Source organism: Ciconia boyciana, chromosome 8 (assembly GCF_034638445.1).
Source record: "Ciconia boyciana chromosome 8, ASM3463844v1, whole genome shotgun sequence".
Lineage (NCBI taxonomy): Eukaryota > Metazoa > Chordata > Aves > Ciconiiformes > Ciconiidae > Ciconia > Ciconia boyciana.
The window spans coordinates 26,015,419-26,041,943 of record NC_132941.1 but is presented as its reverse complement, the minus strand read 5'-3'; the positions used below and the strand labels follow the sequence as shown (position 1 = coordinate 26,041,943).

Here is a 26,525-nt window from a genome sequence, read left to right as displayed (position 1 = left end):
CAGCAGCCATGGAAGGGGAGTTTTCCTCCTGTGAGGGTGGATTTGCTAATTGATAAATGGCCCAGTGGACAAAGAAAGAGAGAAAGTAATCATGTTTCCCCAGGTCCTGTGACAGCAGCTCTCCTCCCTTACCCTTAACAATAAAAAAAAATAGCCCAGCACACCAGCACACACTGGACTGAGGCTGGCACCTGGAATAAAGGGAAAGTCCTGAAATCCCATGAGTTTCGGAAATAAAACATCCCATCGTGACTTGTATCCTGGAAATAGTCTGGACGCACTGGTGGATATGGACCCTTGAGTGGTGGAGGTGGGAAAGTACCCTGTCCAAAAAGGTGTTTAGATGTCCTCAGGCCAAGGGAGGTGGGAGAGAAAGGGGGAGAGAAGAGGTGCTTGAAAACCTGGGGGCTGGAAAGCCTGTTTTACTGTGCTTGGGATTTGTTGCGTTGGGATTTATACCTCTTAAAAAAGAGAGGTGTGATTTCTGTTTCCATCCCAGGGAAACCCAACTGATGGAGGAAAGCTCTCTAGCAACAGGGCTTACAAATTAGCTGTGAATGACTTTGGGCTGTTAATTAGCAGGAGGGACCTAATTTCTAAGAGTGGCGCTACAAAATCAGATCTAGGTGGTGTGTTGGGTTGTCCACGTGTGTGTCCAAGCCCTGAGTGTGCAGCATTGTCCAGCCCCAGCCTCAAATGCTCCTCCTGAATCAGGAGTGGAGACTTGCAGAGTAACTGAGGCTGGAGGTACCCTGGGGTGGGGGTCTCCAGTCAGACCTGGCTTCCAGCAGGACCAATGCTGCAGCTGCAGCAGGCTGCTGAGGGCTGTGGTCCAGGCAAGTTGGGGCATCCCCGGGGATGGGGATCCTCCACCACTTGCACAGGGAAGGGCTGTTTCCTTGGCGCCAGCCAGGCTTCCTTCAAAGGCAGCCATGTGTGGAAGCACTGGGCACAGATTAAGGCCAGATCATCGTTAACACACACCCTGAGAGCACAGCAACCGATTTTTCTGGCACTTTCAAAAAATGCAAGGAAGTCTCCAGCACCGGATTTCGCAGCAGCTGTGATTAACACCTTGCCCAACCTTGAAAGCTCTTGCTCCCTTATTCCTAGCAGATTGCTTGAGCATATCCTGGAGTACACTGATGTCTAGACATACTGGTCTAGAGCCTAAAAAATTGGCAGGATGCCTTATGAGAAGAGCCCAGAAGAGCTCACCTGGTCTTATCTAATAAGGTAGAAGCCAAAGAGGGATATTGTTCCTGCTCTAAATGCATCAGCCGGGAAGATGCTCTATTCCTGTCCATCCCCCAGCCCTGTGACTTGTCCTCGCTGCTCCGTGTGAAACCGTCACCTGGAGTGAGATGTTACTGGAAATTACTCCTCCCTGGAGGAGAAGTAGAGAGACGTATGGCATTTAAGGCTCTGCATGCAAATGTATTCAAAGCAGCAGTAGCTGAGACACCCAACCCGTAGGGAAGTGCAGCATGAAATAGTACAATTTGCTGGGGGGAGAAAAAAAAGGCTCTTACACTACTCATCTATCTAGGTTGTGGCTGGGGACAGACTGGAAACCTCAGCTGCTATGGAAAGCCACCAAGGTTTGCCTGGCTGCATCTGCTTTCCCGGCACGGAGAGGAGACGCTGCCGGCGCGGGGCAACGTGCTTGCTGGCTGCAGGAAGCCCGCTGCCTGCTTCTGCGCTCTGACACCCGAGGCAGCCTCCCTGTCAGGAATCGGGTTGCTGCAGCACTGATATACCTGAAGAGAAGAAAAAAACTATGAAATCTGAGGTGGTGAATATTAGAGATATCTGCATAGCTCAGCTGTTCCTTTTCATCTGCACCTCTATCCTGGCCTTTGGGTACATGAGGATGGGCTCAAGACCAGATATAAGGGCTAACAGAGACTCGTGGAGCACTGTGCAAATTTGCACCAAGTGCTGCAATTTGATCACTCAAACCCCTGATGAAACCAGGATGCAGCAAAAGTAAAATATAAGGGCCAAATTTGCAGTACACCAGAGCTTTCCTCAATAGGGTGCCTATAGGGTGTGTCTGCCCAGGCAGGGGACGATGCAAAACCAATTTGGATTTTAATTGGGTTTTTTTGAATGACCTCTTTTTCCTTCTTAAGCAGCCTGGGAAAGTATCTGACTCGTTTTTGCACAGCAGTGTGCTAATCCTGTCCCATGCCATGCTGAACCCCAGCTCCAGAGGAGTGGGCAGGCATAGAAACCAGAAGCATTGATGGGGTTTTGCTGCCGCCCTCAGCAAGGGCAAAACAAAACAATAATAGGGCTCCAGTAGCTGCAGCAAACACTCATTTTGGAACCAGAGACAGGAGAGAGCTATTGCATTGGACAGTCCATCTCCCAGGCACTGCACATTGGTAGTAATTAAAACACGGGAGAACCTGGAAGCACAACAAAAAAAAATCAGAAGGGTCTCACAAACTTCAGAAATAAATAGGTCCAAACTCTGGCATTACAGAGATGTGTCTATTTCCAAGTATTTAAGTCGTGGTCTCTGGAGCTCAGTGTGGCAGAGCCCAAGTGACACAAGGCTGAGATCCTCCAAACACCTGGGCTCATGCCCCATTTTTGTTGCTGAGACTAATCCATCTATTTAAATTTAAAGCACCTATTTAAGTCTTCCAGGATACAAAGATATAGGAGCACAGAACAAGTAATGTCCAAAGGCAAAGCAGCCAGCCTCAAACCTTAGCTCTTCCCTCTATGAACCCCAAAAGCAGCATGTGCTAATAAAAGGTTTTAGTGTCAAACAGACGGTTATTGGAAAAGGCTTTCTCTATTATTTCCATAGCATCATGGCACGCTCAGAAAATCTGCCGTGGCTGGATATGTTGCACTTCTTTACCTGCATTTCTTTACATGCAATGCTCATGTTATGTGCACCAAGAGACCTGCTGTACAGGGGGATTGTTTAGAGTCCTCTCCCCAAAATTTGGCATTAGCTGAGGAGCCACAGCAATCCATCCTCCTTCCACCTTTCTGTCTCTCCTCTCTGCTCTTCCGGATTTCCCTTCTCCCCCACCCAGCAACCCCACCACCATCCCATGCCCTTCCCCATCCCTGTGCCATGGGGGTCCTGGGGTGCCCCATCTGCCTCATCCCCAGTACACCCACCCCAGCCCCTTTTGGCCCTGTTTGCTCTCCAAGCAAGCCTGGGAGTTATCATTGTCTTTCATTGCCTCCACCTTTGTACAACTGAAAGCAATTTAAAGCAGTAACAATCATTTTGGATTACACAATTTAGCGACTTCCTACTATGAAGTTCTTGGTCCTACCAGCCCACAGCACATGCCCTGGCTGCAAGGACCCGAGTAGGCAACTGGTTTTGCTCTTGCTGTTGTTCAGCATCAGCCCATCATCACAAGTCCTCAAGCTCAACAATGCACTTGCAGACCCTGTTTCTATGCCTGGCTCATACAAATGGGTTTTGCACAAGCTCAAAGCTCAGCATGCAGGAAAAACGGGGCAGCCTGAAATTATAGGTAGTGAGTCTGTCTTATAAATGCCTCTTTGCCAGTGTGTAACCTTATCAAGATTCAGATTTCAGCTTTAGGGTGTTTTCAACCCAAAAACAAAACTTTTTTAAAAAAATCTTTAATTAGATATGACCTAAAATTCCAGCTCTGAATCGAAACATCTGAACCCAAGTTTGTTCCAGCCCTAAACCTAGATACAGAACTGAAGTTCTCCCATGTTCTTGATTTTTAAAAATAGGCCAAATCTGGACCTAGGTCTTGTTTCTCATAAAGTGCCAGACATGGCTTGTAGAAGGTTCCTTTCCCAGCATCAACTGGATGCTATGGCATGAAGGACTCATCGTCGTGTACTCAGCGCAGGATTAGGCATCTTATATGTGTTTCCCTCCTAAGACATGTGCACTGATATGTTACAATACCCCTCTGCATCTCATTGGAGTGCTGTCTAAAATCTGACTGTGGGTTTAAATGCTATTTGTTTTCATGCAATGAGGGGGATATTTTTGCTTTTTCCATGGTCTGTGGTGTTTTGTTTTGTTTTTATCTCAAAATAACTGATTTAGGAAGAATGATCCTGTTAACTTTCTCAGGAGAGTGGACTTTCTCCTCCTAGCCATATTAATTTATTTAATTTATCTTAAATTTGATTGCAGTGAGCACCCCTAATTAACCTGATTTTTTGCTGATAATCACTCACAATGGAATCAAATCACAAATCCGGGGATGGATTGACCGGCACACAGAAAGAAGCTGCCCTCCGTGCGTTAATTCAGCGAACAGGATATAATTTGATCCAGGTAGGAACTCACAGTCATGTCCTTTTGTGCGCAGTGTCTGGCTTCATCTTGAAGCAATGCATTGCATCAAGGGCTTGAGCAGCAAATCTGTATGCATGAAGCACTCCTTGCTCATTCTTCTTCTCTCTTGTTCTCTAACATACGTGCTGCACATGTAATAGATGCTGTCTTCTATGAAGCAGGATCTTATTCCTCCAGGAATTCTTTGCCTGATGCCAAATTATAGTAAGCGTGGAAAAAAAACCCTGAGCACTGCTAAATGTTGGGAAAGGTTGGGATTGCTGTCTCAAAGCCATGGCTGCAGTGATAGCATAGCAAAGAAAACCCACTAAACAAAGTTTCAGAAGAGCGTAGGTCCAGAGTTGGCCATAGGAAGTCCAAGACATCATCACCAGATCTGCCTTTTGTACAGATCCTTGCACGCATACAAGTGCATGTGAAGCAGGTGCCTCACCTGCCCAAACACTAAAGGTTTGCTCCTGGTTTAATCTTCAAGGTCTCCAAGTGCAAAGATCCTCTGGTTAGGACAGGTGGAGACTGGGCATGTCCTTCAAAAGCCATCTGAAGAAGTCTTTCTCAGTTAGCAGGACCAAAACAAGCTAATTTTTCAAAAGCATTGGGCACTAATATGACTGACCTTGCATACTGGAAGAAGTAACTGAAAACACTGAATTTTATGCAGGTGGCTGCCTTCAACTTTGCCTTGCTTTGCATAGAACTGGAGGGCACAACAGCCCAAAGCAAAAACTGAGAGTCCTGGGGAAAAAGCATTTTCCTATAGCCCTTAATCCTGTGTGCGCCCCAGGACCAGGCCAGCAACTGGGTTTGTTGCCCTTGAGGAGGCTTTCTGCTGTATCTGACCCAGAAGATAAATAACTTCTCTATGTCTTATATTGACTGTAGCTCGCTTTATCCTGGTCTTCAGTTTTTCATACTGTCACATCTGGCTATAGCTCGTGCCTAAACCACAGATTTCAACCCCCGGCACCCACACCCCCCCCCAACATCTTCTTTCTCCCTATCTTTTCCATTCCAAGCTTACTATTTTAGCTTTTTTTTTTTCCCCCTCCTAATTTCCTTTTCCATGTCTCTTTGGGCTTTTCTTCCAACCTATCTATTCATGCAGCCAAACACCTTCTTCCTCAAATGCATGCCAGGGTCACTCAACTTTGTGAAGTGGATGATGAAGTCCTCCTTCCCTCCAGACACATTGTCAAGATGAATTTGTTGAGACGCTGCCTTCAAGCCACAAATGAAGCCACTGCAGATTGAGGGAAGTCTTTATTTCTTGCTTTGCCTCCTCGCACACCAGCTCCTACAGACATTGACAAAATGAAAAAAAAAGAACTGTTTGATTGTCTCTCACTTGGCCTAAAGTGGGACGGTAAGACTCCTCTGACCATTTTCAGACCATTATTCATGAGCTCAGCATTCCTCCAGCTGACACGCCAGTGAAGATCGCAGATGACCGCAACAACACAAAACACAACCATCACTTTTTGTCTTCACCTAACAAATGGCTTGAGAGACAGAAAAATCCCACACCACCAATGTGCTCAGTTCAGCCAAACTGGGAGCAGAAAAATAGCCTGAAACATCATGGCCTTCCTGTTAGATTTGCTATAAGAATTCATTCATAAATTCAAATGTCCCCGTGACTCCATTACTATGCTGAAAACATTTGCAAAACAGGAAATGAGCATGGATAATTCAGGATAATGTTATAGGCTCAGGAAAACTGAAAGAGCTCATGGTATATTCTTATTTCCTGCAAAGATCCCTGTTTGCTTACGTGCTTTAGGCCTTCCTCTTAAGTCAGACATACAGGCATTCACTTGCCTGGAATAATCCCAGAGTGGGAAATGACTACAGAAATGATCAGGGAGCCAAAAGTAGAAAAATGACCAGAGTCCCAGCTCCTCTGGGAGCAGGGCATTGCTGCAGGACAGGAGAGGGAGAGGGAAGGACAGTAAAGGAAGGAGGCAGAAGGAAGGAAGGAAGGAAGGAAGGAAGGAAGGAAGGAAGGAAGGAAGGAAGGAAGGAAGGAAGGAAGGAAGGAAAGAAAAAGAAAGAAAGAAAGAAAGAAAGAAAGAAAGAAAGAAAGAAAGAAAGAAAGAAAGAAAGAAAGAAAGAAAGAAAGAAAGAAAGAAAGAAAGAAAGAAAGAAAGAAAGAAAGAAAGAAAGAAAGAAAGAAAGAAAGAAAGAAAGAAAGAAAGAAAGAAAGAAAGAAAGAAAGAAAGAAAGAAAGAAAGAAAGAAAGAAAGAAAGAAAGAAAGAAAGAAAGAAAGAAAGAAAGAAAAGAGAGAAAGAGAGGGATGGAGAAAGAAAGAGAGAAAAAGAGAAAGAGAGAAAGAGAGAAAGAGAGAAAGAAAGAAAGAAAGGAAGGAAGGAAGAGGAAGAAAGCATGAGAATGAAGGAAAGAAGGAAAAAAAGAAATACAGGAAAGATGATTAAAAATAACAGAAGAGAACAGAGACACACTCACCTATCAAAATCGTAGCAAAAAGAGGAAATACTGGCTGGTCTTCACATCTTTGAATATTATTTGGGGCCAAGACTTGCTCCTTGCCTAAAGAAACTCTTCAGTAGGCAGGCATCATCTTTTACCCCTCACATGGCCTCCCACCATTGATGGCCCTCCTCTGTCGCCCCTGTGGGGCTGCTTCTGTCTTCTCCTCTGCTCAGAACCTCCTCCCCTGCTGGGCTCCCTCTGAAATGCCTGGCACAGTTAGAGAAAGGGCTTCACTGCTCCTGGGTGCAGGAAAGGGTGGGCATGGGGGTGCACCATTTCTCCATGCTCATCTCCGGACCCAGGTCCTCACCACGCCTTGTACCAAGCATTGCTACCTCTTTGCTAAGCCCAACTACTGGCACAAACATCTTTTTTCAAGGGCATTGAGCCCTACTGCCAATGATGCCTCGGGTTCCCTGGCTGGCCCCTTTCACTCTGCCCATGTCTCTCTCCAAATTTTATCCCGTTTTCCGACTATGTTAGCACTTTCTGAGCTCCAGATGTCTTCTGCTTTTGGAAAGTCCTTCTGCTTTCAAACATGATCTTTCCAGTATCTTTTCTTTGGTCTGTAGAGTAGGAAGCTCTCCATCAGTTACTAAAATAAGAGGCAATCTAATTGCTAATAAATGTTTATGATTGGATGAAGAATCATGACAAGTTATAAATTTTGCAAGTGTTATATTATGCAGTCCACAACTAACACACAGTCCACATATTCACCTCCCATAGCCAAGAAGACCTACATTTTCCAAGGAGGTATTTGACTGTCTCCATGTTGGACATCTGAAGTAGCACTTGAGTTGCAGATCATACACTGATGCATGTTCCTTAGCACAACTCAGCTAATACAAACCTGACCCTTCTCCAGTACATCACGAGCATACTAACTGGGTTATCAAAGCCTTTCAGTACAGATATGACAGTGAGACGGCCAATGCACATTACGTTACCTCTGATGAGCCTGTAAAGAGTTGCCCCTTGAAGGGAAGGAAGGCGTCTGCCTCCAACCCACTGGTAATGGAACGTGTCTAAAGTGTCATTCTCTGGGAAGGGTTTGGTTACATCCACATTTAAAATCTATATCTGAACCATTCTTCTATTTTTCTCCATGGCAGGAAAATGGGCAGAGGAAATATGGAGGCCCACCACCCGGCTGGGATGGCCCCCCACCGGAGAGGGGGTGTGAGATCTTTATTGGGAAACTGCCCCGAGACCTCTTTGAAGATGAACTTATACCACTGTGTGAAAAAGTAAGACTTTATGGCGGGTAGCTGTTTTGCAGAGGTTAGTGATGATCAAAACTTCATTTCAAGGTTGAACTGGAGACGATTTGGCCCAGACTACTGGTGGAGCTCTGACATGATATAGTCAAGGAAGCACCCAGTTTATTTAAACACCTCCCACCTTGTTGACAAACCTTTTTCTTTTTATTTGCAGATTGGCAAAATCTACGAAATGAGAATGATGATGGACTTTAATGGCAATAACAGGGGCTACGCCTTTGTGACCTTCTCGAATAAACAGGAGGCGAAGAATGCAATAAAGCAACTCAATAATTATGAAATTAGGTAAGCATGGCAAATACCTTCACATCAACTCTAAATCAGATATATTAATCTATTTTGTTATGTAAAGCATATTTTTCCTTGCAGCCCAGAGGAAGGTTATTTAGATACCTAAGCTTTAAGGGGAAATCACCTCTTGTCTCCCTGTGCAGTCATTGGTTTATCCCATTGTACAAGGGCAGTATGTAGGACTCATCAGAGACAAAATCTTTTGCAGGAAATTTCTTCCTTACAAAAAAAAAGTCTACCAGAACATTGGAAAAAATATTTTGCTTTGGATTAAATTAACTTTCACCTAACCATTGCTGTTTATTTCATGTTCCCCTCTAGGCTGTTTTTTGTTGATTTATTCCTATTCACAGTTTCTCTCATGACCTATACTGCAGATATGTTCTGGGAGACAGAGCAATTGCAAAAAATGGTGAAACAGGTTGGAAACTAATTGGCAAAACAGTGACTTTTCCTAATAGATAGGAACAGGAAAAGCCCTCATGTTTATGACTAAAAATTGGGACCAAAACACATAGAAATCAACAACATATGGGCCCATCAATATGTTTTGTTTTGATTTCAACCACACTTAATGTCTTTTTTCCAGTTCAAAGTGGGATGAGTAGATGCCTTTGCTTAGAAGCATTTAGAGATAAACAATTCTGGCAGTTTTATGGCTTTCATTTTTGTTTTTAATAAAAAAAGATGGGTTGTGAATTGCTTTACTAGCAACCCTAAGGATGAGCAGGTCACAAGGCACACAGGGAGGGCTTGGAAATGTGATTTGTATCAAAGGTTGGAAGGTCTTAAAGATCAGGCTTCATCCACCTCCTCCTCCTCTGCTTATTTCCCTTGTTCCAAAGACTCCTCTAAAGAAGTTTTTAACTTCTCAAGGCCTGCAAGAGTTACTTGGACCATGAAGAGGTGAGCAAAGTGCATGTAACGAAATTTTTACTTTGGGGTCTGCACAACAATTGGCATCAGTAAGCCCCCAAATTATATCTCCCCATGACAAGGGATTTTCTTTCCCCAAAACCTCAGTCGTGAGGCCCAATGGTGACTGGGAAGCTATAAGCCACCAGTGAACACAACGAATCCTGGCTTATACTGGTGGCAACACAGGACTCACTGCTGTGACCATGGATGGTAGGTACAGTTGCCTGGTAGCAGCCATTTTTGCAAATAGCAAAAGGGAGAATCCCAGGAAGCAAAAGCAAAATTTGGCTTTGGTTTCTCCCTGATCTCAAATCCTTCATTGCAACTGTGCTGCCTTACTTCGATGTCAAATTTAGCAGAGTGGCAGCCTTCACATTAGCTTTTGCATTGAGCAAGACCGCTTGAATATCCCAAGCAACATATGCCACAGGAGCAGGAGGCCTTGTGTTTGACCTTGTGTTTTGGGACAAGAGGGGGGGTTTATTTTAATTTTTTCCTCTCTTTGAGAACTGATCCTGACTCCTGACAAACCAGCAATGTTGTTTATACTCAGGAATGGGCGTCTCCTCGGAGTCTGTGCCAGTGTGGACAACTGCCGCCTATTTGTGGGAGGGATCCCCAAAACGAAGAAGAGGGAGGAAATTTTAGCAGAGATGAAGAAAGTCACGGACGGAGTTGTGGATGTCATTGTCTACCCTAGTGCAGCTGATAAAACCAAAAACCGGGGTTTTGCTTTTGTGGAATATGAAAGCCATCGGGCAGCAGCTATGGCCAGGAGAAAATTGCTCCCAGGTTAGTACAGACAGTGAGGTTGGTAGCGATAGCGTCCTCTCAGGGGTCACCTATGTACACGTTGCACTGTGGTGAGACCGAAGTCTCCAGAGGACCCTGGTACCCAAGGAAGCGAACGCTGCTGGGTTTTCTCCTCTTGACTGCTAGAGACACTCAGAGCAAGGAGGGACCCCAATACACCATGGCTGGCTGATGGAGTCACCCTGGCTCTGGGGTGCAGGGTAGGCAATTCACTACAGATCCTGATGTAGCACCATGCTCATTATCCATGCTTTTAACTTAGGAGCTTGAATTTATTAAAAATACAGCTAGATGGATTTAGCTGTGTGTATCCATGCAGCTCTGTTGTAGGATGTGTATTATCCTGTGGTTATCTTGGGTTATATATAAAATACAGCCTCAATTATGGCCTCTTGGAGAGAATCACTCAGGAAAGCATCTAAGAACATATTCAGTCTTGAGACTGTACTGATGATGTTCCTGAAAATGGGTATTTTCCATGTGGGAAGAAAACTTCAAATGAAGAATTGCTTTGGGATTTAAACAATATAAAGAATAAGACTATGCAATTTAGCGCTGGGGGACTTCAAAGACCATTGTGAAGCAGAGAGAGGTTTGGCAGGTGTTAGATGAAGGAGTCACTTAACATTAAGTGCATTTGCAGTGATTTCACCAATTTGCTCATGCTTTCTTATGCTTGGCAGCTCCTGCACTGATTTGTCAAACCCAGCTCACTTGCTGGTGAAAGAATCCAATAAACCTTCTGTTTTGAGACTTGTTCATAACCCGCCAGCCTTCTTTCACTCTTTCTATATGACAGCACATGAAACATCCTGAGTAATTTAAATCCTTTTTTCTTATTGTAAAAAAATAAGCATGATTTCAAGCACTGAATATGCTTAGCTATTTTGGGATATCTCACGCTGACTATTTTTCCTTTTATTCTGCATTTTCTGGATCAGTTTAGCATGTCCCTGATTGTGGGAGCATATTCAGCTGGTCTGTGCTTCAGCACAACTTTTCCATGGTTTCTATATCGAGAACGAAGGGAAGAGCAAGCACTGCCACAGCTGCTGGTGGCAGCCTTCAGGGAGAAGAGCACTTGAAATCCTGAGCAAAGACAGTGAGACAGATGGAACAAGCACATAGCCCTGAACAGACATGTGCAATGCTCTAGTGATTTCCAATTTAGGGACATCTTGGTAAACAGTTTGGGGAACTTCAAAGGCCTGAGCAGGAGCCAGAGTCTTCTGATGTTGCAAACATACAGGAGGAACTTGAAAAAAGTTTCAAGCCAGAACTGAATGAGTCTCCAGCTGATGCATCAGATGAAACGTGAGATCGAATATGATTATCAAGATGCTTCCTTTACTCTGAACCTCACTGCTCTTTGAGGGAGCTTTGTAGAAGAGACAGAAATGCTCAAAAAGGAATATGCTTTTTATGAAAACTTTGTCCTGTCTTCTGGTTAAACAAGAGGGTGGAGGAAGACTGGGTTTTAACAAGAAGCTAGTGCAGGCACCAAGCTTAGCTCCTTGCTGCAAGTCAACCAGGTCATTATTTCCACTATTGAACAGAAAATGGCAATTCAGAAAGGGGCATACGGCCTTTCATTTCAGCGGGCTGCCATTAGCAGCCACCTCTCTATTTCTGGTCACTAACAGCCCAAGTCAGACTGGGCAGTGCTGAAAGCTGAACACCAGCCCAACGTTGCTCCACAAATCCTGACTCATTCATGAGCCTTCCTAGCAGGGAGCAGCTTCTTTCCATTTAGTTTGTTAATTTTCACATCCAATATAGAAAAACAGGTCTCCAGATTCTACCCTTGCCCTGTAATTTTCTCTATTTTGGAGCTCCCGTCCCATCTTAAATGGGTTATCCAAGAGGACATGCAAGATAGGATGCCTTTTTTTAGATCTCTCCAAAAATGTTTTGCAGGATTCTCATTTTCCCTCTACTGACATAGGCATCCTTGGGTTTCTTCCAGGTTTTAGCATAATTAAGGCCTCGGAGGACCCAATCTTCATGTCATAAAGATCAGAGAGAAAGAAAGAAAAAACACAGAAAGACCCACTTACTCTTTGGGGGACATCTGTAGAAGAGGCAGACATTTTATTTAATCATTTAGAAGGACTATCTAGCACTTTCTGCTAAGACAGAAAATGGTCCCTACTGTACATCCAAAGAACTAGCTGCTGGGCAGATCAAACTTTCCAGAGAAGAAGTGGGCCACAGATAGAACACATGAAATCTGGGGCTCTGGATATTAGTGGGTGGCCAGATTTCAACCACTCCTGAAGAGAAAAGGGAGGAAGATCTCACTGCAAGATGTGCAGAAGGGACATCGCCTTTAACTACCTCTTTATTCACTCTTTTTATTCTCTTCCCCTCAGCAGCTCAATCCAGTGTGTACAGAGCCCATGGGCTTCTCCTCCAAACCCACACCCTGTTTTATGCTTCGTTACTTTTTGTGTCCCTCCTTTCTACTACTTCTGCTGCAACTTCACCCAGCAGGGACCATGCGATTTGAAAGACTTGCACAGAGAGACATCCTTGCTTTCACTATTTCATTTCATCCAGCTAGGACTTCTGGATCCCTTTCCTGTTATCTAGGGAATGAAACTTTTGCAGCCAAGAGGGATTGTTATAAGTTCATTAAAATATTTCCCTTTAGAGAGCACTCCAGGGAACATGGACATTAGTGAATCATGCCATGTTTTCACTTCTTTAATTCTGGATGCTGCATTTCTGCAGGCATATAAGGTATTAGGGGGAGCACACTCAAGGTGTGACCATCTGCTTTTGGAAATGAGTTAACGAAGCAGCCGTGCTTTGAGCTAGAAAGCTTATTTCAGTCCCGTTTGTAGAATTGGCCTATTCTGCTGTTCATACTGCACGCTAAATTGTCTCTGAGCAGAAGTGAGAGGAACCAAAGCCTGTCTGACACTGACCATGCCAATTCCTTTAAAGGAAGGATCCAGTTGTGGGGACACCCTATCGCTGTTGACTGGGCAGAACCAGAAGTGGAGGTGGATGAAGACACCATGTCGTCGGTAAAAATTCTCTACGTGAGGAACCTCATGCTCTCAACCACTGAAGAGACCATAGAAAAGGAGTTCAACAACATCAAACCAGGTAGGAACCCATTGACACGGTAGCTCCTAAATAAGTACTGCTACTGCAAATGGAAATATTTCTCCATTCATAAAATGCCAAAGGAAGAGATAAAAATAACTGGTTTTCCACTGTAAAATGTTCATGTGTAATGCCACAAAAATTGTCATTAGGCTGAAGGCTCCCACCCAATATGCACATCACGTTATCCCATTAAGGGCTGCTTAATTTCCAGCTAACACCACTAGTAGTGAACCTTTTTAGGGTGATTGGCAACTGGAAGAGATCCAAAATTCTACATGGGGATGCCTGTGTCATAAAAATTATTTTTGAACCATTTCGGTCTTTCTTAAAAAGAGAGAGTTAGTGAAACAGCTGGGTGATTTCAGCATTCTTCTTCTATGGCAAGGGATGATGATAGAAATAGAGTGATTTAATACAAATGTTTTTTATCTAATCCATCTAAATTCTGAAATCTATGATTTTAATACAAAACCCCCCACATTCTTCTGTAAATTTGTGAATAATCAGTGCTTATCATTTAATGCAGAATACGAGAGTATTCCTTCATGGCATATATTACATGCACTTAGGGTGAGAGTTTTCAAAAAGCAAGTAGATTTGTTGGGAATAAAAATTTATTTCAAAGGAGATTTTACTTCTGAGTTGCTCCAGCTTTAGGAAATTCCACCCAAAAGCAACAAAGTAAAAATAACCCATTTCTGCAACTCTCCAAGCCACACAGCCCATTAGGCATTAGTAACTTATGCTTAGCAATGTGAAATTGCCTTTCATCTTGTTCCTATTAACTTCCTTCTATTAATTTTTTAAAATACACTACAGAGCTTCATTTTTCCTTCACTAACTTTTCCTTTCTGCTCTATACATTTCTTTTTCTGTACTAGGCTGCGATGCAAAGGTCTTTACGAGGTTGCCTTATGAGTCTTTTCTGTCCTTCTAATGTTTCTGGCTAATACTTTTCGTCACCATCAAGCTGTTAGAGATCCCATTTTACCCCTGAGTTACATACGTATCATCCCACTCTCTTAACTGTTTCCTCCTTTTATTTACCCAGTTTTGCTCCTGAACGTTGAACTGCTCACACTCCCCAGAAACACATTTATGTCCCTTTGACACTTTGGTAACAGTCTTCTGCTTTGCTCCTAAGGCAAGTTTTCTAATACAACAACGGAAGATCTGTATCATCTTTAATTTTCACTTTGTCATTTTACTTCTCATGCTGGAAATTCTTTTTATTTTTTTAAATGGACAGCTTTATTTATTGTGGAGAAAATCAGGAATGCCTTTTTTAAAGCTGTGCCATGCTTTCAAAATGTGCATCACAGCAGCAAAACCTGAGCTTTGGGGAGAGCAAATGCAGTTTAAGTCATAGTGAGATTACAATTCAAAAAAGTCAGCAAGGATCTGAAATTATTCACTTTCCCCCCTTGGTTATCTGCCTTATTCTTTGTGCCACATTTCAGTAGTGCTTGCCTGAAGTATACATTTGATCCAGGGCATTAAGAAGCTGTTTGGACAATAACAAGTCATCTAACAAAAAATGATCCTAACCGAAGGAGTTATGATCCAAAGGTCCCCTGACAGAGCAATTACCACATCGCTATGGGCTCCATAGACACTACCAGGAATGCTGCTTATGCATCTCAAGTTGTAATACAGTGCAAGTATCACCCCTTAAATCTGTGCCAAATTCAGTGCCAGATGACTTCTATAGAGATCTGCATCACTTGTCTCACTGAAAAGCCCTGCCCTTGCTACCTAGAGATTTTGGCAAAGATCGTCATCCCTGGCAAAGTTTCCAGCAGGAAGGTTGTGCTCTCCAAATGTACCAAAGGGGACAATATTCCCCCCGTAACATCACACGGATGGTCTCTCCATGGAGATGACCTGAGGGTGGGTATCACATTGCTCTGCCCCAAGCAGAGGCAGAAGCAGGGAAGAGCAAGATTTTTGGCTTGAGTGAGGATCTGTAACACAGAGCACTCTCAAGGAGGCAGAAGGGGTATTTTCAAAATGAACAGAGAGTTCATTAAAGCCTTGACTTGTAAACAAGGCATCAGCATATAACTCCCATAACTTCAGGCTTAGAAAATCACCCTCTGATCCCAGAAGGACACAAAGTGCTACTTACCACTCCCGTGTCATTTTGAAGATGTGCAGACTGCTCAGGTTATAGGCTGGGACAGGCTTCATTTAGCCCACTGAAGCTCCTAATAACTCTCCCTGAACTCCAAAGAAATATATTTTCTCCTGCAGTTATTTAAGTAAGGGCTTTTTGCAGCAGTATGACATTTCCCTGCGCACCTGTTCAGCTTTAAAGGGTAAGAAGCCAACAGAAGAGTCATTCAGCATCCCTTAGACGTATTTCCAAAGGATCTTTGGGGGTGTTACAGTCCGGGTGGCTGGCTGGTTGATGATGAGCTTCCCAACCCACAGGAGTGGGGAAGATGAACAATTAGAGAAGAAAAGGTAGATGTCTAAAGCTTTTGACTGTGGGGAATAAGACGGGTGTGGTTATTTTGGAGACAAACTTAATAGTGCTGAGTATCTCACTGCCAAGAAGTTCCCAGCAGCAGAGCCGCTGACAAGGGAAAGCTGTAGAGTATGAACATAGAAGAGAAGAACAAGAAGCCATTTACATTTGAATTTTTGTGGGTAATCATAGAGGTATAGAAAGATTCAGGCTGGAGGCACCAGGGTGGGGGTCTCCAGCCCAACCTCGCTCCCAGCAGGGCCAACACCACAGCTGCAGCAGGCTGATTGGGACTGTGTCTGGGTGAATTTGGGCATCCCTGGGGATGGGGATCCCCCATGACCTGGGGCCCCATCCCAGGGATGCTCCACTTGCATGGGAAAGGCTGTTTCTTAGGGCCAAACCTGCTGCCCCGTTGGTCCCAGCCATTCCCCATGCTTGGGGCTGCTCTGTCCCAGACAGGACGTAGTGTTTGTTCTTGCTGAATGTCCTGAGTTGATGGTTAAGAGAAGAGCCTCCTTGTTTTACAGCAGAAGCATCAGCTTTCCTGAAGTTGCCCCTGAGTAGCATGTACGATGCATGTACAAAACCACGGAGATGGCAACCACATGGTGACATTAACTGTAGCTCACCAAATCCTGGACTGTTGCATGTCTTGCTCAGCCATCCAGGTCTCGGTGGTCTGTAACAGAAGGGAGACACAAGACCAAAGGTAGCATTCAACAGAACATTTTGGACAGGAGAAAACCACTCCCGTGTAATGGCAAACTTACTGGTGTCTGATCTCAAGTATTTCTAGTTTTTCTTGAAATACTACAGCTTTTATATTTATTTTCCCATGGTATATACATCCTAAGAGGTAAGAAGACACTGTCCTCTTGCTCTTTTACCATTGGTCAGCCTTTGCTCTCCAAGGGCTCATAACCCAACACAGTCGCTCTTTCAGATCTGTATTTTCCAACTAATACCCATTTCCAACTAATATTCCAATGTTTTCTTCAGGTGCAGTAGAGAGAGTAAAGAAAATTAGAGATTATGCCTTCGTGCACTTTAATAAAAGAGAAGATGCAGTTGAAGCTATGAAAGCCTTGAATGGGAAGGTAAAGCTGCTGTAAATGCTAATTCGTGGGGCTTATATGCAGTACATTATATGCAGCTGAAACAAAGCTGCCTGGTTTATTAGCTACAAAAACATCCTGAAGATGATAGCCTTATTTTATCTTTGCAGGCTGCTTTTATACTCCTGAATTCATTTTTCAGCAACCCTGATGTACACAAACTGTTCATTTTAGCTTCTTGCTCCTTGCATTCGTGCTAAATGTTTGCCCAGCTCAGATTGTAGTTCACCCCTCAGAAAAAAAAAAGCAGAGCAAAGCCAAAACAAGGACTAGCAAATGAGGGGTTAGTGTTCCCTTGGCTCACGCTCACAGCCTTGTTCCACATCTGCCAACAAAAACACTCGCAGGGCAGCGTGTGAATGGCAAACCAGGACAAACAAGGTCAACCCAAAACATCTGCTGCAAATTCAGATGCGGATTTGCAAGGAGGTTGCTGTATTTAGTACTTCTTGCGCTGCATGTAATTCACGGCACTGTAATACAAGAGCTGTTCCCAAAGAGGTGTTAACCCCACTCCTATTTTTAGTGCTACTGCTATTCTCCATAGGAGCACATATAATCTCACTGACTTACATGCTACTTTGCAGGGAAGTGAAGCCTTTTGAAGACTTCACAACTGTGCTAATTTGGTTAAGAAGCCTCTCCTGGCAGGGGTCAGGGCTGGGTGCTCTCAACACGTTAAGCTTTCACCCAGCCAGTGCCTTCTTCCACCCGTGGGAGGGAGATTTTGGCTTCTTTGGGTGGTTTTCTCCATCTTCCCATCCCATTAGCAAACAATGTGGGGAAACTGCCTCCTGTTTGGAGACTTGTGCTTGTGCTTCTCCTGTGCTCTCTCCCCACCACCCTGGTGTGAAGGTGCTGGATGGGTCCCCAATCGAGGTGACGTTAGCCAAACCCGTCGACAAAGACAGCTACGTCAGATACACCCGGGGCACAGGTGGCAGAGGTACCACGCTGCAAGGAGAATACACCTATGCCTTCGGACACGTGTATGACCCCGCCACCACCTACCTGGGCGCCCCGGTTTTCTATGCACCCCAAGCCTATGCAGCTATCCCCAACCTTCACTTCCCCACCACCAAGGGGCTCAGCAACAGGAGCATCATCCGGCCCCCATCCATCCGAGGTAACTCCCATCACTCCAATACTCAGCTTTATCAAAATAACTCCTTTGGGGCTTGGGTGGCTGCTTCCTAGACTCGTGTTGAGTGCATTGGCTTTGCCCTGGATGCTGGACCCCTTTCAGAGAGGGATGAAAACCACAGGTTTTAGGCTCTGTCCTTCCCAAAGGTGTAGCAATCTTCCAGCAGACTAAGTAGGGCATGAAAAAAATAACCATTTTCCCAGAGCAAGCCTGAAACAGCTTCCAGATTGCTCTAAGTCCAGCGTAAAGAAACCATGAATCCTCCTGGTTTTGCCCCACCTGGGAAGGCCAAATAAAACCATTTTCCTTTCCCCTTTTCATAGCCAACTCCCTCAACCAGCCACCAGCACAGCTCTCCACTGTGTTTCCTCTTTACTTTGAAGGTCACAGGGAAAGTTTTACCAGTCTTGGTGTTTTCTGACCCAAAGCCATGGCATTTTCCAGGGAGGCCACATTTCCCTGATGCAGGGTGGGGAACCAGCACTGAAATCAAGAAAGCCATTAATTGTGTTCTCTGGGAGATGGACTCCTTTTCTGGGGGATCATTAACCTAATAATAAGCAGTCTGTGAAAACAGAGAGTATTTCTGAAAGGCGCTGAGGCTCTGCCTTTGATCCTGGGTGACCACACCTGGGACCAAATCAAATTCCCACCCTCACATACCCCCCTATTAAATATCTTTGCAGCCATCATTTGGTAAGTGCAGAAGTAAGCTTGGGGGCTAGCAAAAAAATAAATAAATCTGCCCATTTGATCTTCCTTCCAAAGATGACGCCTGTGGCAATCACCTTGTGTCCATGACCAGGCCCCACGGCAGGCTGGGGCCCTGCATGGCACCCCAGTAGGGCTGGCAAGGACCACACCAGCTAGTTTTTCCCCCTTCCCAAGGAAGAGGACAGGGGAGCAGGAATTTCCCCTGCTGCCCCCCATGTTTTTGCCCGCACAGGTGAGACCAGCTTCTCTGAAGGTTGCATTGGGAAGGTGCAGATGTGATAACCCACCAGCCCTCTCTTTCCTTGCAGTCTCCCCAAGACTCCCAAGTAGGGCTCCCCAAGCAAAATCAGAAGCATAATGGGGAAAAAAAAAGGATTTTGGTTCATATAAGCAAGGCATTGTATAAACTGAATTCTTCAAGAAAGTGAAATTACACTGGTGGGTAGCAAATGATACCAGCTGTCCCCTCTCTGCCTTTCAACTACAAATCCAGTTAGAAAGGTGTCACAAAGTCAAAACTGACCAGACAAGATGGAAACTGGGTCAGAAAGAAGCAGGGCTTCCCCCAAAACCTCACCCATCCAAGCATACAAGCCCAAAAAGAAAGGGTGTCAATGCCAAGCCTGGGCTATCCCAGCAACAGGCTATGGGGGGCTCCTGCCTGTCTTCTTCCCAAACCTGGCAAATGGGGCTAACTTTTCCATTTCAGCAAGAATCAGGGTAATTTTTCCGGCGATTTGATTCAGTTTAATGCCTTCTTACATTCCTAGAAATTTACATGAATGTACCTGTAGGGGCTGCGGGAGTTAGAGGACTGGGAGGTCGCGGCTACCTGGCGTACACGGGCCTGGGGCGCGGATACCAGCTCAAAGGAGAAAAGAGGGGAGAGGATAAACTCTACGACCTCTTGCCAGGAATGGAGCTCACGCCGATGAACCACATCACACTAAAGCCCCAAGGGATCAAACTCGCTCCTCAGGTATGTGCTCAAAAAAGAGAGTCAGCCCAGCCTATCCCAGCCAGAGGCTGTCTTTGCCCAAAACACTTTTGGGAAAATGGGCCCCTGCTTGAATCTGCACTGGGGACTGATAACTAAATCCATTCTTCCACCTCAAAAGACATTTAAAAAAAAAATACCACTAGCTGCATCTTGCAATACCCACCCGCCTCGCTGGAGAACGGTGTCTGCTCTCCCTCGGAGGAGAGTATTCATAAACACCCATGGGTGTAAGGTGAAATCCAGCTATGGCTGTTGTTCCATAAAAGCACCGAGGATGAAGAAATTCTCACCCCAAATGGGTTTGATAACCAGGATGCATTGCTTGGGGCTTCAACAAGGAATGAATGTGCATATGTAGAAATATAATGTACGTTTTTAAATCATTTATGGGGAAAGAGGTGTTGACTGCCTGCACAACCCAGCCCAGTGCAGAAACTCTGGTTTCTCAAGGAGGCTTTTGATGTGGTTGTGCATGCAGGACTGGGATCCAGATGAGGACTGAGGAGAACAAACCCAGAACAAATTCCCTGAGTTTTTGAAGGTCCAGCTCTTACAGCAACTCCTTTCCCCTTCCATCATCCAAAGCAACATGAGAAACTAACTTCACCCTGAATTTTGAAGCACATCTTTGCCTATTAACACTTCAATTGCCACAGCAGCCGGTTTGCCAAAGTCTATGAAAACATCCTTTTCTCCCCTAGAAAACTGGAAAGTGATTTTTTTCCCCCCCTACAAAATTTCACAGTCCCCTTACTCTATTTTATCAGCATATAAGAGGGGTGAAATAGCCTGAGTGGTGCTGCACTGCCTTAGGGCAGGTGAAATTCATTTTTTCCTCTTCCCATGCATGCCAAACCCCCATTGTGTGTATTTCAAATAGTGCAGTAACAGCACCAGGCACTTGCAACACTAGCTTTTTGGGGCACATTTTCCCAGCAGCTGAGCTGCCTAGTCCCCTCACTGCTACTATTTCACAACAGCAGGTCTTAAACAGCTACAGCTTGCTTCATGACAGTGTCATTAATAGGACAGCCTCATTAATACCTGTCAACTTGGTCAGCCTCTCCCATCTGCTGCAATGAGACCATTTCAACAGCATCTTTGAATGATGGATTTCATTCCTGCTGCCTAACCAGGATGCTTGGTGTTAATAAGTACATCTGCCTTATTGAAGATTTAAATGTTGATGTAACATTATAAAACACACACTCATATAAAGGTGTTGGGATAGCAGGGAACAAGTGTTGTCATAGTCAAGAAATGTAATTAACTAGTTTATTTACACTACAAAGTGCTAAACTTCAGTTGGAGCTATGATTACAAAATTAAAAGCAGCACTGACATTTAAATTTTACTTTTTAATTTTAAATAAAATTAAGTGTAAATTTTAAATAAGGTAGACCACAGAAAGACGCAAGGTGGAGGCACACGGGGGTCTCTGGTCCAACCCAGCTGGCAGCATGGCCAACGTCGCAAAGCCCCAAGACCCAACATCTTCTCAGCTGAGTCAGGTTTGGTGGAGCGACTTGAAAAAAATAACTGGTCCGAGCACCGTTCTCAGGGAGACATGGGAACACCATGCTGTGTTCAAACCCATTTGGGACAGCACATACCCAGTGAGTTAAAAAAAAGAAATACAAAGACAAAGCAAGAGCATTTCCGGACAGCAATTCCTAATTACCATGGAATAAGCTGTGCTAAGGCTGGGGGCAACATGGTTCAGCATTGGTCTTTCAAACTAGAAGCAGAAATCGCCTATTGAAGCCTGTATAATTAATTGGATGGAAACACAGCCTTTTTTCTTTTTTCTTTTTTCTTTTTTTAAAAAAAAGAAGACTATTTGGGCTTTTCATGCACTGTAACCCACTAAGCCAGGGAGGCAACAGAGCAGTGAAGATGAATGCAACCTTAGTGTTTTAGCACTGTTAAAGAGAAGTGCATAGATAGAGTTTCTGGGGACAATTCAAAGGAAACCACACCGATAACAGAATAAAACAGCTAATCAGCAAAAGGACAAAGATGTCCAATTTAACAGGGTAATAATTAACTTCAGGAATTAAATGTATTTTTAAAGTATAAAACATTTAGATGAATCTTATACTTCAAGTTGAATGTAGTATCCTGTCTGCCATTTATTTTACTTTTTTTTTGCTAAGCCTTGAGGAAGCTGCCACGACACCTCTGAAAACCCTTTGGAGGGAAGGAAGCTGACCAGTGCCAGGGCCAGAGCTGGGCGAGAAGGCTACTGTGCAGCAATTAACCTGAGCAAAAATCCCTTTTCTCCCTTCTAGATTTTAGAAGAAATCTGCCAGAAAAACAACTGGGGACAGCCTGTTTACCAACTCCACTCTGCAATTGGCCAAGACCAGAGACAGCTCTTCCTATACAAAATCACTATCCCTGCCCTTGCCAGCCAGAACCCCACGATGTATGTAACTATTTGAGGTTTTCTGGGTTTTAGGATTTTTTTTTTAATGGTATTTTATCTAGCATCTCTCCTTAAAATACAATTGCACAGGTCTCTATTTCCTTTTTTTTTTAATGTACTAGGGAGAAACATCCACAAACTAAAATAGACTGATAGTGATGTCTGCCATGCTTGGTGCTCTCTCTCTTGTGGTGCAAAGACTAGAGAAAGGCAGAAATAATCAGGCAAAAGGGTGCTTTTTAGTACAAAAATAAAGCATATGATAGCTCTTGTGGGAAAAAGAAAGCAGCTTGAAGGAACATGCTGAGAATTCAGCTCCAAATATGATTCTAAACATTTCTGACCTAAAACATTTTTTGCTATGTATTTCAAAGAAAAACCCAGCTGCAGCAGGCTTTCTTTTGGACTGAAAACGCACAACATGCTCTGCAAGGATGTTGTGTGCAAAATGAGACCCAGGGCCCATAAACTCAGCAAAGAAACAGGACTACTACAAGGAGAGTACTTTTGTTAATACATCAGCACAGTAAAATAATGTTTCCATTTGATATGTGGGATGATGCCATCTATGAGTGGATCAAAACATCTTGCAGGAAAGTCCTAGAGAAAAAACCAAGCTAACATTTTGCTGTACTCACAGACATCCCTTCACACCACCCAAGCTCAGTGCCTATATCGATGAAGCCAAAACCTACGCAGCAGAATACACCCTTCAGACGCTGGGCATTCCCACGGAGGGAGCAGAGGTGCCTCCTGCAGCACCAGCTTTTCCAGGTATGGGAAGGTCTGTACAGCAAAGGTCTCCTGGAATATTATTTTTCCTGCTGCTTCCTTGCGGATGTCAAGAATGAACCTGGTTTTGGCCACTGAGGCCAGACCTGGCTGTGCTCCCCCACATACCTCTACCTTGACTCATGTTACTTATGTGTATGACATCTTTATTGCCTATAAAGTAATCTATCTCTATATCAGTACTACCCAAATTACATGTGCATACCATAGAGCAACTCGGGCTGGAGACACTGGGGTGGGGGGTCTCTGGTCCGACCCTGCTCCCAGCAAGGGTCAGTGCCGCAGATACAGCAGGTTGCCTGGGGCTGTGTCCAGGCGAGTTGGGGCAGTGTCCAAGGATGGGGATCCCCCACCACTCAGGGTGCCATCCCAGGTACACATCTCCCCTCCACTCCTTCCAGTTTGTGAATGCCTCCCTTCAACTGGGAGCCCCAGATAGCATGCAGGATCCAGAATTGGTGTCCCCAGTGCCACATCTGGGATGAGTCCCCTCCCTGGACCTGCTGGCTACAGTCTGGCCAATGCCACCCAGCACAACGTAGATCTTCCTCACTGCAATGATGCATAGTTGATTGATTCACGGTCCATCCATCCTTCCCCAGCACCCCTAGCTTTGAACCAACACTTTTGATTTCATCCGCCAAAGAAATGACATAACCCTGAAAGTTAGGATCTGATCCCAGCTCTTACACCCCCACTGGAAGGGGGTTTTTTCCAGTTTGGGAAATTCATACTCAACAGGTCTTGCAACTGCCCAAAACAGCTTGGGAAGTCATGGAAAACACAGGCTGGGAGCAGGAATCCAGCTCGCAGGCATTACATTTACTGTGTTCTCCAGCATGACGGTTATTCTGATGTAGTGGGAGCAACGCATGCCAAACTGCACGAGGAATGCATTAGTCAGTACTAGTGAGTTGTTTGGAGTGTCTCAAGGATAGATTAAAAAAAAAAAAAAATCTATCCGGCTTCCTGCCACTGGAGTCCACAAAAGCCACAGAAAAGTCAATTTGTCTGGGTTTGTTCAGGCTTCCGCAGCGTGGAAACCAAATGGGCTCTTTATTGAATCCAGTCTCCACTTAATTCTTAATTATAATCTCTCCTTTTTCTTTTATCCACCCTTATTTAGTTGTCTTGGAAACTCAACAAATTGACATATATTAAAGTTTCTGCTTGCAACACACACTGGTCCTTGTTCAGGGCTTGTTGAAGCCCAGCTCAGCTCAGGCCATGCCCAGGTAGCAGCTCATTTCTCTTATGATGGTGGCAGATAGATATGCTTTAAATGACAGATTTCTCAATCCTAGTCAAAATGTTGCACCTCGCTTTGCTGATGCAAAGAAGGTACTTTGAATGGCCACAATACTCAAATTATAGTGAATTTCTCATGTTTTCCCCTAAGGTAACACCTTCAATGAGGCAATGCGCTCTCAGTGTTGCCCAACATCTCCATTCCCCACACTGAGAAGACCTCGGCTCTGACTGACCTTGAGTTGATCCCATTGCCAGAGCTGATCCCATTGCTGGTTGGTCAGAGATTTTGGACCCTGAGAGATGTAGTTTGGCAGCAGAGCCAATGGGTACCCCAGCTGCTCTTCCCAGATTTGGGCTTTGTCTTAATTCTTGATTCTTTCACACCAAAATATTGTGGTCTGGTCGACAAGCTGCTATACCCTGCTTTCAGACAAACCAGCCCCAAATGTTTGTTTTCCCAGTGATTCATTTTAAATCAGCAAAGCTAACATTTTCCCATGGAAAATTTTGAAGTGTTGAAACCACATTTTCCATTAAAAACTGATGGGAAAAAACATCCAGTTTACTAAATATTTTCTCCCTGATATTGCATAGATGGAGTTTCCCTCCTCTCTAACGTGGCTGTCCTGAACTGCATGTATTTCGACTGTGAAGGGTATCAGAGCCATATTTTCTCTATGAAACCTGTCCAGATTTCCCCTATATTACTTCATTTTCTTGCCCTCCTCATGTCATGCATGGGAGGACGTGTACAGGGCACCATTAACACCCTCTTAGATCAGAAATAATCGAAGCCTAAGGAAAAATATTCAACAGAGAGGGGCATTTTTCAAGCAGCATGTTTAACAAATAATAGGTGAGAAAATGCATTAATTTTCCAGCTTTTTTTAATTACCTTTAACGTAGAGAAAACACATGCCAGAAATGACCTATTTAATTTAATTAGATTATTCCCATTAACAAACTCATTGCTCCTTCCGTCATTCCCATCGACAGCAAAGTCTTCGCATCAAAACTATCCGGTGATGGTGAGTTTTGAATGTCTTTTCATTAATCTGCATTTTTTCCCTCCTTTCTCCTGCAGGATATACCATCGCTAACACAGCTGCGACCGTCACAGCCGCTCAGCTCAAACAAGCAGTAACTATGGGACAAGATTTAGCGACATACGCAGCCTATGAAGCCTACCCTGCCTTCGCAGTCGCTGCACGCAGTGATGGCTACGGAGCATTTTAATCCTGTCTTTAATCGAGTTCCCTTAAATCGAGCACAGGCAGGAAAAAAAAAATCTCAGTCTGGTAATTCTTACACCCTCGTGATTTTAAACTAATCTGTTGCCTAAAGTTAGATTTTAGTCGAAGTTTCATTCTTGTAGTTCTTCAGTTTCATAACAGGATATTGGGGGGGCAAAAGGAGAAATAAAAAAAAAAATTGCTCAAAATCAGATTTTCACACTAGAAAGCAAAATCTCAGCCCAGAAAATAAGTGGTTCTCAGGGGTGTGTATATACGTATGTATATATATGTGTGTGTGTGTGTATATATATATATACACACCCCCCCCATTGTGTGTGTATATAAACACACACACCATTGTGTGTGTGCTTACAAGCAACAACCTGTGCTGAAAAGAGTTGGTCCTGTGGACATTGTGACATGGGACAGGGGAAGGATGGGGTGTCTCCAGCAAGCCCCTCCATGCATCAGGAGTTCTCCATTCACCCCAAAATTTCTCAGGCCAGGCAGAGCAGCCAGTAAAATGAAAGGCTACCCTTTGGCCATGCAGAGGTCTCCAATTTGCCTCTTACTGCCTCCAAGCATCCTGTGCCACCAGCACTGTGGGGATGTGTTCAGGCATCTCGGGCCTCTTTTAAATTTACTCTGGCACAGCCAAGGAAAAAAGACATCATAAAAGTGTCTGCCCAGCCTAACAGGCTAGTTTGCATGTTCTTGAACGCTAATTGATTTTTAAAGCAGGAGGCAAGCATTCAGCAGAGTTTTCCCTCTTACTTTGCTACTTCCGAGCCATACCTACAAGTCACAAAACAGCAAATAATGGCATATTTTTTTCTACCTCCCATCAAACAGCACATTCAGTGAAAGATAGGAAAACTTTTAGGACTGTCAAGGCTGAGGACCAGAAAAGTGCTATTCATTAGGGTCAATTCACTACTTAATTAGAGCACAAGAGCTCACAGCCATGGCCCAGTAATAACAGGCACCTCTACAGGAATAGAATTATATACAAGGAACCTTTTTGACAGGATGGAAAGAGCCTTGCCTGACTATCAATGCTGCTTTACACATTAAAGCAAGGCTGCTGGCTGCTGCAATTCTTGCAAAAATTAATTTAGTGGAAGAGGGTTCAT

General features: G+C 44.3%; 1 protein-coding gene across 2 annotated transcripts; it reads left to right on the top strand.

Annotated features, from left to right (window-relative positions):
* The first annotated feature begins 4,207 nt into the window (after positions 1 to 4,207).
* On the top strand, positions 4,208 to 25,393 carry A1CF (APOBEC1 complementation factor). Of its 2 annotated transcripts, none has more exons than XM_072870303.1 (11): positions 4,208 to 4,306; positions 7,934 to 8,068; positions 8,256 to 8,386; positions 9,864 to 10,102; positions 13,073 to 13,237; positions 16,713 to 16,810; positions 17,684 to 17,954; positions 19,481 to 19,665; positions 21,978 to 22,114; positions 22,755 to 22,888; positions 25,242 to 25,393. In XM_072870303.1, the coding sequence occupies exons 1-11, from the start codon at positions 4,208 to 4,210 to the stop codon at positions 25,391 to 25,393; spliced, it is 1,746 nt and encodes a 581-aa protein (XP_072726404.1). The 2 variants fall into 2 exon arrangements, with proteins under 2 accessions (XP_072726404.1, XP_072726403.1); XM_072870302.1 differs by having other exon boundaries at positions 19,457 to 19,665.
* Positions 25,394 to 26,525: the final 1,132 nt, after the last annotated feature.

Excerpts from the sequence above, each read along its gene's own strand:
- A1CF (XM_072870302.1), top strand. The coding sequence starts at position 4,208 with ATGGAATCAAATCACAAATCCGGGGATGGATTGACCGGCACACAGAAA. Across the intron at positions 16,811-17,683 it reads TGAAAGCCTTGAATGGGAAG|GTGCTGGATGGGTCCCCAAT; the intron begins GTAAAGCTGCTG and ends CCTGGTGTGAAG. Across the intron at positions 22,115-22,754 it reads GCCAGCCAGAACCCCACGAT|ACATCCCTTCACACCACCCA; the intron begins GTATGTAACTAT and ends CTGTACTCACAG.